Genomic DNA, 11,865 nt, shown 5'->3' on the forward strand with positions numbered 1-11,865 from the left:
CTTTATTTCCGTCCGAAAGACTAATACGAAAATGAAAAAGGCTGCCAAAAACAACACTGCTTCTGATGTTGTTTCCGTCCCAAATGGAAACACTTGTTGCTAAGCGCCTGTAGGCGTCCGCGTCGCGTCACGTGCACGCGCGGCCTCCGCCAAACTCCATCCGGCACAACGCTGGCATGTTCTTGTTGTGGTGTGTGTGACTTCACTAATCAAGAAGCCCCCTCTTCTCTTCTCCTCTCTCTCCAAAGGCAGTTGATTGGTTAGTATTGTTGTCCTGGTGCTCCTCAACCCCCACCCCTCGGCCCGCTGGCACCCCCTCCGTATAAAAGGGCGCCGAGCCCCTCAGGCGCGCCACTGTGCAGCTGTCACGCGCGGGTGGAAGTCGACGTAAGTGACGTCGCGCGCTTTGTAAGTCGGACTTTTGACGTTTTCCGCTTACGAACGACGCCAGTCAACAAGTCAACGGTAAGTCGATAGCGCTTTTTATCTACTTTTTTCCGCCCCTGTCAATGGATGAAAAACGTCCAAAGGACCCGCTGTCATTAGGTTATAGTTCAAATCAGTATAGTTAGCACGCGTACTGCTTATTTTATTTATGGTTTCTGTACTGTAAAAAAAGAAGTTAAATATAACAAATTGCGATAAAATAATCATACTAACAAAAAATTGTTCTTTTATCATAATAAGAAGTTAGAGGGACTGAAAAAACGTATTCTTATTTTTATCTAAATAGTCAAATTGAATGCATGATTGCCAAAATTGGACTTGTGTCAAGTTTACTCATTAATTAACAGCAAACTACCATTAATGTGGTTGTTTTTTAACTTGCAAACTAATTTACAATATTCATTTTTTCCCAACCCCAGCTGCATGTATTTTACCTGAAATTTGTAATTATATTTTGTTTTTACAGTGTGGGGGGAACAAATAGAGTTGATTGTACTGTTGCATATCCCAAAGAAATGAAGTTAGTGTGAATTCTCATTCTTCTATTTTACACTTAAATTGAATAACAGTATGACGTGCACGCATATAAAGGCCTATTTAGAATAATTTTGGGGGGTTTTACGCACAAAAATGTTAAAAATAGCTAATTGACTTTTTTTTTTTTTTGCAACTTGGACGTTTCTTCATTTCCTGAAATATATTTTACGTATACACTAACCACGATAATGCAAATATAAACATCAATCATGAATTGTTTGTTGATGTGACGTGATTTCCAGATGCAAAAATGGATTGAATTCACTCTCCGCAAATAGATTGGACGTCTGTCGCCGTCAATGAGTTAACGTGATCGTTAAAAATATCCCTGAGCGTCACAGACGCACGTATTAAGAATAATACCTTGTGAATTAATACTGTATGAGCATATTGTAAAAAAGCAAAATCATAAAATAAAAACGATAAATATCAAAAATAACAAATGAATGATTATCTCTCTTGATCTAAACCTCGTCAGGCAAGGAAAAATGAACAAATCATCAAATCAACAATTTTTTTTTTTTTTAATTTGAAAAATGTAACACTAACTGTCAGACAATGTAAAGTAAAAGAAGCTGTTATTAAATTTAAAAAAATAAAAATAATTTAAAAAATTTAAAAAAGAAAACAATTGTTGAACTAATTGACGGCAATACCTGTCCAACCCCAAGTGATTGGACGTTTAGTGCCGTCGATGGCACTGAAAGATGAGCATGAGTTCCTCTGAGTTTTGGAATTGCAGTCAATGACTGACGCTTTTACGTGCAGGTGCGCGCGCACGATGGAGTCGGACGCCAGCCGCGTGTCGTCGCCGGAGGCGGATCACTCCTTCCTGTCCGGCCTGCGCCGCTCCGCGCACGCGCACGGCTTCCCGGGGGCCGTGTCGTCCACGCAGGGCGACTCGCCCAGCCACCACGCTCACGCGCACCGCCGCCATCACGACGAGGACGAGCTTTCCGACCTATCCGATCTCTCGGCGGCGGCGCGCGCGGCCTCCAAGAAGGAGCGCAAGCTCCTGTCCGAGAACGAGCTGCAGTCCATCCGCCTGAAGATCAACAGCCGCGAGCGCAAGCGCATGCACGACCTCAACGTGGCCATGGACGGCTTGCGCGAGGTCATGCCCTACGCGCACGGGCCCTCGGTTCGCAAACTCTCCAAGATCGCCACCTTGCTGCTGGCCAGGAACTACATCCTGATGCTCAGCTCGTCTCTGGAGGAGATGAAGCGACTGCTGGCCGACATTTACGGCGGAGGGAGCGCCGGAGGAGGCGGCGGGAGCGCGGCGGGGAGCGCCGCTGGAAGCGCCGCCGCCGCCGCGCACCACGGCTTTCACGCGTCCGTGCACGCGCACGCGGTGGCGGCCGCCGCGGCGGCGGCGTCGGCGGCGGGCCCGCACGGCGTGCACCACCCGCTTCTGCCGCCGCCGCCTCCTCCTCCGCCACCGCCACCGCACGGACTGCTCAAGGCCCCCGCGCACGCGCACGCGCACGCACCGGGAGGCTTCCAGCATTGGGGGGTCGCGGCCGCCGGCGGTATGCCGTGCCCGTGTAGCATGTGCGCGGTTCCGCGCCTGACGGGGGACTCCAAATGAGCGAAAAAACAATAAATAAACGCTTGTAAATATTGTACAGTACACGTGCACGCGCTTTTCATGTGTGTATTTTTGTAAGAAATGAATGAACGGATATTTATTGAAGCGTGACATGCATGTGATTCCACTGGAAAATAAAGGCCAAATTATCAAGAAAGGAAAAAACCCAGACTTTTTTTCTTCCATGAACCCATTTTCCCCCACACGTAAAAACCCTTTATTTTTGGTCATTAAACAAAAAAACAACAACAACATATTAGCAATTATTATGAATCATGATATTTCTAATTATTGTCAATACATTTGTAACTTTGATAATGAAATTAAAATGAAAATTCACACTTTCTACGGCCCCAAGTCACGCTCGAAAGTTTTTCTCCATAGTATTTAACTCATTGCCTGCCAATGACAATGATAGACGTCCAATTCATTTAAATTGTGTGAATGCTCATTTTTAAGTGCCATTCACGGCGCTCGTCGTCCAGTCCAGTCAAAATGGAGTGAACGTGCCGTCAATGGCAGCCAATCAGTATAAGGAATGCACTATTACTGGCTATGAAAATTCGCGCAAAAACTCATATTCACTTTTGTTAGAGTACGAATTAAAGTTTGTAAATGAATTCGCGCATTGCAAAATAATGAACACAATTTTCGTTTCATTTCATTAATAATTATGAGCATTCCAGATCCATGTTGTGCTTTTAGAGGTCGAAAAACATTTTAGAAAGATTAATATTCACAACATATTTGACGCCAAGTAGAATGCCATTTTTAAAATACGCAAAACTTGTTTTTTAAATCATTGAAGTGCATATATCATTGTAGGCATAATATGATAAAAATGGATAATCAAACAAATTAGGATGATATAAAAATGTGCTCGTTTGAAGATATGAGCATTGGCTACAATTTGAAGAATAATATTTTACTTATTCAAGATAGGATTACACATTTGGACTTTTTGAATCATCATTCACATATATTGATTTTGAAAATGTAAAAAAAATCCAGACTAATGATAAATAAATGATCATTTCAAGCGTTTATCTTATGTTTGCATGTACAATATTCAAATTGCATATTATTAAAGAAATTAAAAGCGTTTTTAGAAAAACAATATGTGCCCGTCACTAATAATAATTCCATTTTTCACCTGCCATAATTTTGCTAACACATGGAGCTTTTTTTTTTTTTTAAACTAAAACATATTTCATATTTGGGGTGAAAAAATGCTCATTCACATGACAAAATTGAGAAATGGTAATGAAAATATTTCAATGCAAATGACGACTGTAGACGTCCAATCCATTTTCAATGTGAAATGGTCTGGACGCCTTCTGCCGTCAAAGGCAGCCAAGGAGTAAATGTGTTGCCTTTACATCTGCAATAAGCGATGATTTTCGTCTTCGTCGGCAACTATTATATAAATCAAATACTGTTCTATTCAAGGGCGTAGATTTGGTCTCAATATTGGTAGGGACCACGGGTTCATTTGTGCCGGATCCTGCCGGAACAAGATCCAGCCCCTCCTTGTGTTCCGGGACTTATTCGGGCAGATCCGGCACCTTTCGTGTATTGAAATTGATAATAATTTAAAAACATTATTAAAAAATGTACGAAATAAACCAATAATATTCGTAAATTCGTTTACAGAAAAAATCCCAAGAATTTGCATGTTGTTCATAAAAATTTAACATATTGAAAAAGTTGAAGATTTGTTGATGGACCAACAAATCACGCTAAAAACAATTTTGTAATGTAAATTTGCGGCATCTGGGGAGCAAGCCAGGATCAAACGGTATTTCAGCATGCCTTTACTGTCTTGCATTTACTGTGTTTTTTCAAAAAGAAGGAAGATGGTTCAAAACAAGTCAGAAAAGCAACATGAGGGCAGCTGCAGCAATCATGCTAACGGGCAGGACTGGTTGCAGCAGGAGGCTAGCGCCATAGCAGCTAGCCAGGTTCACGGACCGCCAGCCGAGCCAGGGCAGGAGGCCAGAGAAGCCGGGGGGGATGAAACTCGCAAAAGAATGGGTTTGCGTTATTTATTGGAAGCTCTGATATATATTTTTTAAATATTTTACAAGTTAGACGTATTGAGAAACTAATTGCTGACTGTGCACTGTAAGTCGCACCTGTGGTTATATGGGCAATTGTATAGCCTAAATAATTGTAAATTGTTGTCGTAACATTTATACCATGGATATTCTCTGAAATTGAAGCTTGTAAGTCCCACAGCATGGCAAGCGGGCATTTGCGTGTTGTTTTCAGCACCATTTTCTGCGTATGTTCCGGGACCTGTGCCTGTTTCGTCGTCCCTGCGCTGTTATATGTACTTTGCGTTCCGGCACCTTATGATTTACAAATTAAGCACTGGTAAGGACGATATAACAGCATAACCTACTTGTAGACTTTTTGCTGGGGACGGGACATTAATAAGACCAAACAGATAGGGCTACATTTCTCACCAATATGAATCTAATTAATTGATTGGCCAAATGCTTAATGCAAAATAAATCTGTACGGACGTGTCTGGATTTTATTAGCAAATTTAAATTGCAATATTTGAACACAAATTATAATAACATACACAAGAAATACACATTTGTTAAGCATCTCTTAACTATCAGGAATGCCAAAAAAATGCGTTAAGACCATTGAAAATTGTCTGTCTAAATACATTAAACATCACAACAAACTTTTTAGTCAGGGAATAACAAAAATAAATAAAATTGGCACCTTCCTTCAGGTAAAACACTACTGCTTTTGTCCACAAGCACAGCCAAGCTACCTAGGGCTGCTTTAAGACAACATAAATGAAATAAAAAAGAAAATTGCAGAGGAGTGTTCACTACATTTCTTCCAGTTTAATTAATGTTCACAGTAGAAAACATGCAGGTCGATATTTCTCTCAAAGCAGCTTCCTCCTGGAGTTCATGAAAATCACACAGATTAATGTTATGCTAACTCTGATGCAGGTTGGACTTTCAGTAGCAAAATTAGTGGTGTGTTCACAACCTACACAACATTTCCATTTTTACCTTTCTTACATTGGCTGCTGCTGGCGGGAAAAAAACTATCCTTACAACATATGAAAAGACAATTTACAGTGGTATGAAAAAGTATCAACCTTTTGGAATTGGTGACATTTCTGCATAAAATCACCACCAAATGTGATCAGATTTTTGTCTAAATCACACAGATGAAAAAACAATGCTTTAACTAAAACCACCCAAACATTTATAGGTTTTCATATTTTAATGAGGATAGCATGCAAACAATGACAGAAGGGGGAAAAATAAGTAAGTGAATCCTCTGCCGATGGGGACTTAAAGAGCAATTGAAAGCAATTTTTACCAAACATTTTAAGTCAGGTGTGTGTCCAATCACCGATGAGTGGTTTAAAGCTCACTTGCCCACTATGAAACACACACCTGGTAAGAAATGTCTTGATGAGAAGCATTGTCTGATGTGCATCATGGCTCGGTCAAAAGAGCTGTCTGAAGACCTGCGATCTAGGATTGTTGATTTGAATAAAGCTGGGAAAGGATACAAAACCATCTCTAAAAGTCTGGATGTTCATCAATCGACAGTCGTCTACAAATGGAGAGAGTTTGGCACTGTTGCTTCTCTCCCAAGGAGTGGTGGTCCACCAAAGATGACGCCAAGAGTTCCGTGCAGAATACTCAGCGAGGTAAATAACAACCCTAGAATGTCTGCTATATTAATATATATGGCGGAAAACACTCAGGTGACTTGAAGTACTGCTCTGAGACCACCAATTTGGCCAAATTTCAAAATTGTCCAATATGCACTTGTGATACATCATTCCAAAGCTTAAAATCTCAATTTTCTGGGGGAAGAAAAATTTTGGACAGGAGGGCATTGAAAAAAAATGTTTTTTTTTTTAAACAGCAAAACCCTATCTGGAGGTGAGAGCACGCGAAAGCAGAATTACGGATGCCATGACTTTAACGAGATATTATCGCGTACTTACCTCGTTTCGATCCAAAAACTCCATGTCGCATGTATCACTGAGTGTCAAGACACAGCTGTGACTAGCTGCATTTTATGGGGATTTTATGGGTGAAACATGGTAATATAACAAGGGTCGTGATGCAGAAATCGCAGACATCAAGGAGTGGTCAAGATTTTCTTTTTCATATATTTACCCTTTTAAACGTTTGTTTTTCAATTTTTCTTTGTTTGGATTGATTATTTATCATCTAACATGTCGGGGGAAATGCGACAGTAACAAAAAAATACAATTTAGTGATAGTTATGAGATAGATATCCGTGACTTTTTTATAGACGCCATTTTTTTCATTTTGACGTAATTTGTTTAAAACTTTAAAATATGCGAGTGAATCATTTTTTAAAGTCGTTTTTTTTTTTTTTAAACAAAATATTAGATGTCAATTAATGATTATAAGCTAAAAATGACAGACATTTTGAATAAGAAATATAATTACTTACCTTGTTTTCATGGCTAGGTTGAAACAAAAATGGTTGCGCAACGTCTGTAAACGGGGGTTTCCAGGGTAAAACGGGCAAATTAAAAATAGTTCGGGAGCTTAATGAGCCATGAATCTGCTATGGCAGCATCTAGACATATTGTTCGATCAAACACAACAGATGTTTTGGCTTAAAATACAGCAGTTTCTTTTAAAGAGGAGTGCAAGAGCAGAAACTGCTTTTTCAGTCTTGTCTGTGTTTTCCGCCATAAAGATATATATGTATATATACACAGTACCATCCAAAAGTTTGGGGTCCAAGTGACCCCAAACTTTTGAACCGTAGTGTACATAATGAAAAATCTCATATGATATACTACAGTTCAAAAGTTTGGGGTCACTTAGACCCCAAAATGTATTTTAAGCCAAAAGAACTGTTGTGTATGATAGAACAATATGTCTGGATGCTGCCACAATTGTACCTCATATGGGAAAATCGGGTTATTTGTTTACATTTTTTTCTGGACTTGATTAATGGACTGGGCTTTTGCGACATATATGTATAGGTAACATGTAGGGTTATATGGTGGGATTTTATATGTGTTAAATAAGAATATATGTTTAAATGTACTGGAACTGACATGTTAGAACTTAAGGACAAGAGGTGGGAGTAAATAAGTTTGACTTCTTCTCACGCCATTTCGAATACTCATATTTTGTTCTTCTTTTATTCAATTGTTGTCAGTGATTATTGGCATAAGTGAATTTTAAGGGGGGGGGCAAACCCCCCCTTGTGGCCGAAAAGTGTCATTGCATGTAATTGACTTTGCTGTATATATAAAAGTTGTAAAGCAAAACTGCAACAAAAATAAGTGAAATGAACAAAAAAATATACTTATATAATGGGTCAAAATTATTTCTCAAACAGATCATGTGACTAGCAACTTAGACGGTCATTTGCTTTGCATATAATTTTAAAAAAATAGGGGTTAGGGAATTTTATTTTTCAAATGATTTTTTTTTTTTTGGATTGAATTTTTTTTTTTTTTTTTTTTTTTGATTGATTGAATCAACTTTTTGGGGATTAAATTATTTAGACAAAAATGTCCCACCCATAATATGGCCCAAACACAAAAAGGATTGCTTCAATCACAGGAAACTTTTTCAATGAAAAATTAAGTGTTAAAATGCAAATTTTTCCATCTCAAATATTTTTTCGCATTCAAAAACTTTTTGATTGAAAATTTTCTTTTGTTGATTGAAGTGATTTTTCTTCTTGAAAATATATATTTTTTTGAAGCATTTTATTTTTTTGATTGAATAATAAAGACAAAAATGTCCTAGCCAAAATGTGGCTCAAACACAAATCAACATTGCTTCAATCAAAAAAAAAAAAACTTGACAGCAATTAGAAAAAGAAAAAAAAAATCAATTAAAGAAAAAGAGCTTTCACTTGCAGTTTTTGGAGTTTCAAATTCATTTTTGCATTCAAACACTTTTTTTTTTATTAAGGCGACTTTTTTGGGGGTCAAAAATATATATTTTGATTGAAGCAACTTTTTTTTAAATGAAGCAACTTTTTTTTGATTGAATAATAACGACACAAATCTACAGTGCCTCCATATGGCTCCGCCCAGAGGATACAAATTTTGACTGGGGTAACTACATTGGCACGACACCGGCGGGCGTACCATATGCAATGGATGACGATCTTGGCAAAAAGTATTGCCTAAGCAGCCTGATTTAGAATTCCCCTCAAGAACGATGGGGGAAAAAAACACTCATTGTCAACTTATTATTATAAATATTCTTGCAAGTTAATTTAATTGCTGACACTGCATTTCGGGGTCATCAACATGTTGTGCCCCCCCTGCCCCAAAAGTCAAACTCTGCCTATGATTATTGGTAAGTATGCACTGAATATTCGAAATAAACATGCTCAATCAATCAAACTTTTCCCCCAACCAATATGGCCGCCTGAAGCCATTTTGGCAGGGAAAATGCCATCATTTGAAATGAGACGTATAGGCGTGCAATCCTTTTGAAGTAGGAGGGTTGGCAGCGAATGAGCGGTCAGACCAAACTTTTGTGGCATTTCTATGGTCACTTGCACGTTCTTGTCGTTGGCCCAAAGGTGACGGCTTTGGCCTCGTTGCATGCTGGGAAACGTCAAGCAAAAGAGACGACGGTGAATTTCCGTTCCACTTGCCCAACATTGACCTGCTGGGACCACAATGAGTGAGTGTGTGTTGAACAGAAGTAAGACTTGTTGCGGGGTGCCCCAACCCCACCCCTTGCCTGAGGATGGATTGACTCCGGTCCTTTCCTGTCACCGTGACGACAGGAAAAGATGCGACAGTCGGGTCTTTTAGCGTGCAGGTGCACGCGTGCTATTGGACAAAATAGACCGAACCCCCCCATCACGATAAAGCCCCCAGTCTTCAGCCAGGAGCGTGGAAGCCGGGCAGCGGATGTGGCGGCACCCGTCCCGCTCGTGAGGGACACGGCCTTCTTTATCTGGACGGCAGGTGCCCCTTTTTCTCATCCGCCGGATCCGACGTTGGCGCCCGGCCCGCTCGGCGTTCATTGTCCCCCCGCAGGTGGCCGCCCTTCTCGTCGGCCGTTCCTTCTCCCGCAGACTTCCTTCCTTCTGTCACAACAAACAAGTCGCCTTCTGTTACCGGTCGGAGCCTTCGGTCCTCACGGCTCGGAGGAGGGTGTCAATGCGTCTTTTGACTTGTCGAGGAGTCGTGAATGCAACAAGTGAGACTGCCAGAGCGTGTAAATCTTCACCTGAGCTTGCAGCGTGTATCTGTGTTGCGTTTTGTAGTTGGAAACTACAACAAGCCACTACCGTATCTGTTTTGTGAGGTATGCGAGATGGTTTGATTTGCCGAAAGCTTTGCCCGTCAGTCTGTGGAATGAAGAGAACCTGGCGGCAGAGCGGGTTGAGGTTTGGGAGAGCCTTAAATGCCGGCAGAATGTTATTTATGTCAAAGATGATGAGATATTCGGGTGTACAGGTGTCAAGAGTTACTCTGGCGGTTTATTTGGATTGTGTGGATAATTTGGGAGTATGGGGTGGGAGGGGGGCTTCTCAACGACAACACAAGGACTACTCAGCATACTGCTAGCAAGTCGTTCAACCTCCCCTCACGAGCACAAGATGAGAGGTCTTCAGGGAGGAGCTGCTCCCAGGAGGGGGCCAGTGGTGGGGGCTGTTCATTAAGATCACTTTCCAGCGTGAGGTGCGTCACTTTCAGAGCATTCCGTGCAGAGTGAGAAGGTACCCCCCAAACCCACCCCGACCGGCGACACGAGGTGGACATGAAGATTTGGAACTATCTTCTCGCCATTCCATAAAGAAACTTTTGCCGTTTACTCGGCGAGGCTCCAAATAAAGATGAACGTTTTCCGAACCCCTCAGGAAGCCTACCGTGGACCCGACTCGGCGCGGGAGCCGACGTCCCGCCCCGTCGCGTCGGCCCCTCGCCTCCACCCGCCGGGGGGAGCCAGGGGGGGCTCGTCCAGGGCGGCGCGGGAACTGAGCGCCGAAGAGCAGCAGGAGCTGAGGAGGAAGATCAACAGCCGTGAGAGGAAGAGGATGCAAGACCTCAACGTGGCCATGGACGCCCTCAGGGAGGTGATGGTCCCCTACGCCTCGTCCGCCCCTTCCTCTGCGCCATCGCACGTGCCCCCCGGCCGCCGGCTCTCCAAGATCTCCACGCTGGTGTTGGCGCGAAACTACATCCTGCTGCTGGGCTCGTCCCTGCAGGAAATGCGCCGGCTGCTGGGCGAGCTGGGCGCGGGGCCCGGCCCCCGCCTGCTGTTGACAGGGGGCTGGCCCCTGGTCTCGGGCCCCGGTCAGCTCCTCCTGCCGGCCGCCCCCTTCAAGTGTCCCCCGCCGTCCGTCGCCGAGGCCCCGCTGGACGCCGCGCGCTGGGGCCCGGGGCCGCCCGCGGGGTTGCCCCTGTGCCCCTGCGGCGTGTGCGGACTGCCCGGGTTGAGCCACCCGGCTCCGCCTCCCAGATTCCCAAAGTGACGACGATGATGACGAGGAACCATCGTTAACAAAACGGCTGAATTGCTGAGCGTTGAGATGGAATGAATTAGCTTGCTAGTAATGCTAACAAAGACGCTAAGTGTGGAGGTGAAATTTTTGGACATTCTAACAAACAAACGGAGTGGGTGAACCTCCCAGATTGGTAAAGTGACACCCGGACGACGAAGATTACCTTGAAAATGATGCGTTGCCGTGAAATGATTAGCTTGTTAGCAACGCTAACACAGACTTCAGAGATGAAACCTTTGGATGAGCTGACAAACAAACGGTTTGTCGAACCCTGTGGCCCCGCCCCTGGCGTGAAAAGATCAAAGTCTTGTCACGACTCCAGAAGATGCCCCGAACGTGAGCACTTTGTGCGGATTAAGCGCGTGAAAAGAGCGGGCGGACAAAGCCGTCGGGCTGACGGCTGGACGCAATTAAGTCAGATTACAGCGTATGAGGACGAGGGGGCGAGGCTTCATCAAAGTTGCACGCTCCATCTCGCTTATTTGCATAAAGCTGCCGGATTAGCTACCTTGCTATATTGTCTACCTTTTTGGGCAAGTCCCACCCCATTTAAGAGGGTGCCGCTTTTGTCGGGGCGGAGGGATTTACAACTCATCTGATTTGTCTTGGTTCACTTTCAGCATTCAACTGTAATTGCTTTTGTATTTTGGAAATAAAATTTGAAAAAAAGCAACCAAAATATTCTCTTTCCGCGACTACGGCAGGCGAAAATGATCATTTTAAACATGGAAAATGATCATGTTCCAATGTGAAAATTCCCCACA

General features: G+C 42.8%; 2 protein-coding genes across 2 annotated transcripts; both read left to right on the forward strand.

Moving 5' to 3' along the window:
• Nucleotides 1–266: 266 nt before the first annotated feature.
• On the forward strand, nt 267–2,717 carry olig2 (oligodendrocyte lineage transcription factor 2). Its single transcript, XM_057853204.1, has 2 exons — nt 267–465; nt 1,753–2,717. Exon 2 carries the CDS (start codon nt 1,766–1,768, stop codon nt 2,573–2,575), a length of 810 nt encoding a protein of 269 aa, XP_057709187.1. The 5' UTR covers nt 267–465; nt 1,753–1,765; the 3' UTR covers nt 2,576–2,717.
• A 7,595-nt stretch (nt 2,718–10,312) lies between these two features.
• olig1 (oligodendrocyte transcription factor 1) lies at nt 10,313–11,649 on the forward strand. Its single transcript, XM_057853336.1, has one exon. It carries the CDS (start codon nt 10,433–10,435, stop codon nt 11,069–11,071), a length of 639 nt encoding a protein of 212 aa, XP_057709319.1. The 5' UTR covers nt 10,313–10,432; the 3' UTR covers nt 11,072–11,649.
• Nucleotides 11,650–11,865: the final 216 nt, after the last annotated feature.

This window comes from Corythoichthys intestinalis, chromosome 12 (assembly GCF_030265065.1).
Source record: "Corythoichthys intestinalis isolate RoL2023-P3 chromosome 12, ASM3026506v1, whole genome shotgun sequence".
NCBI classification, from domain to species: domain Eukaryota; kingdom Metazoa; phylum Chordata; class Actinopteri; order Syngnathiformes; family Syngnathidae; genus Corythoichthys; species Corythoichthys intestinalis.

Bases quoted from the DNA above. Each gene is read 5' to 3' on its own strand.
- olig2 (XM_057853204.1), top strand. From the start codon at position 1,766: ATGGAGTCGGACGCCAGCCGCGTGTCGTCGCCGGAGGCGGATCACTCC.
- olig1 (XM_057853336.1), top strand. From the start codon at position 10,433: ATGAACGTTTTCCGAACCCCTCAGGAAGCCTACCGTGGACCCGACTCG.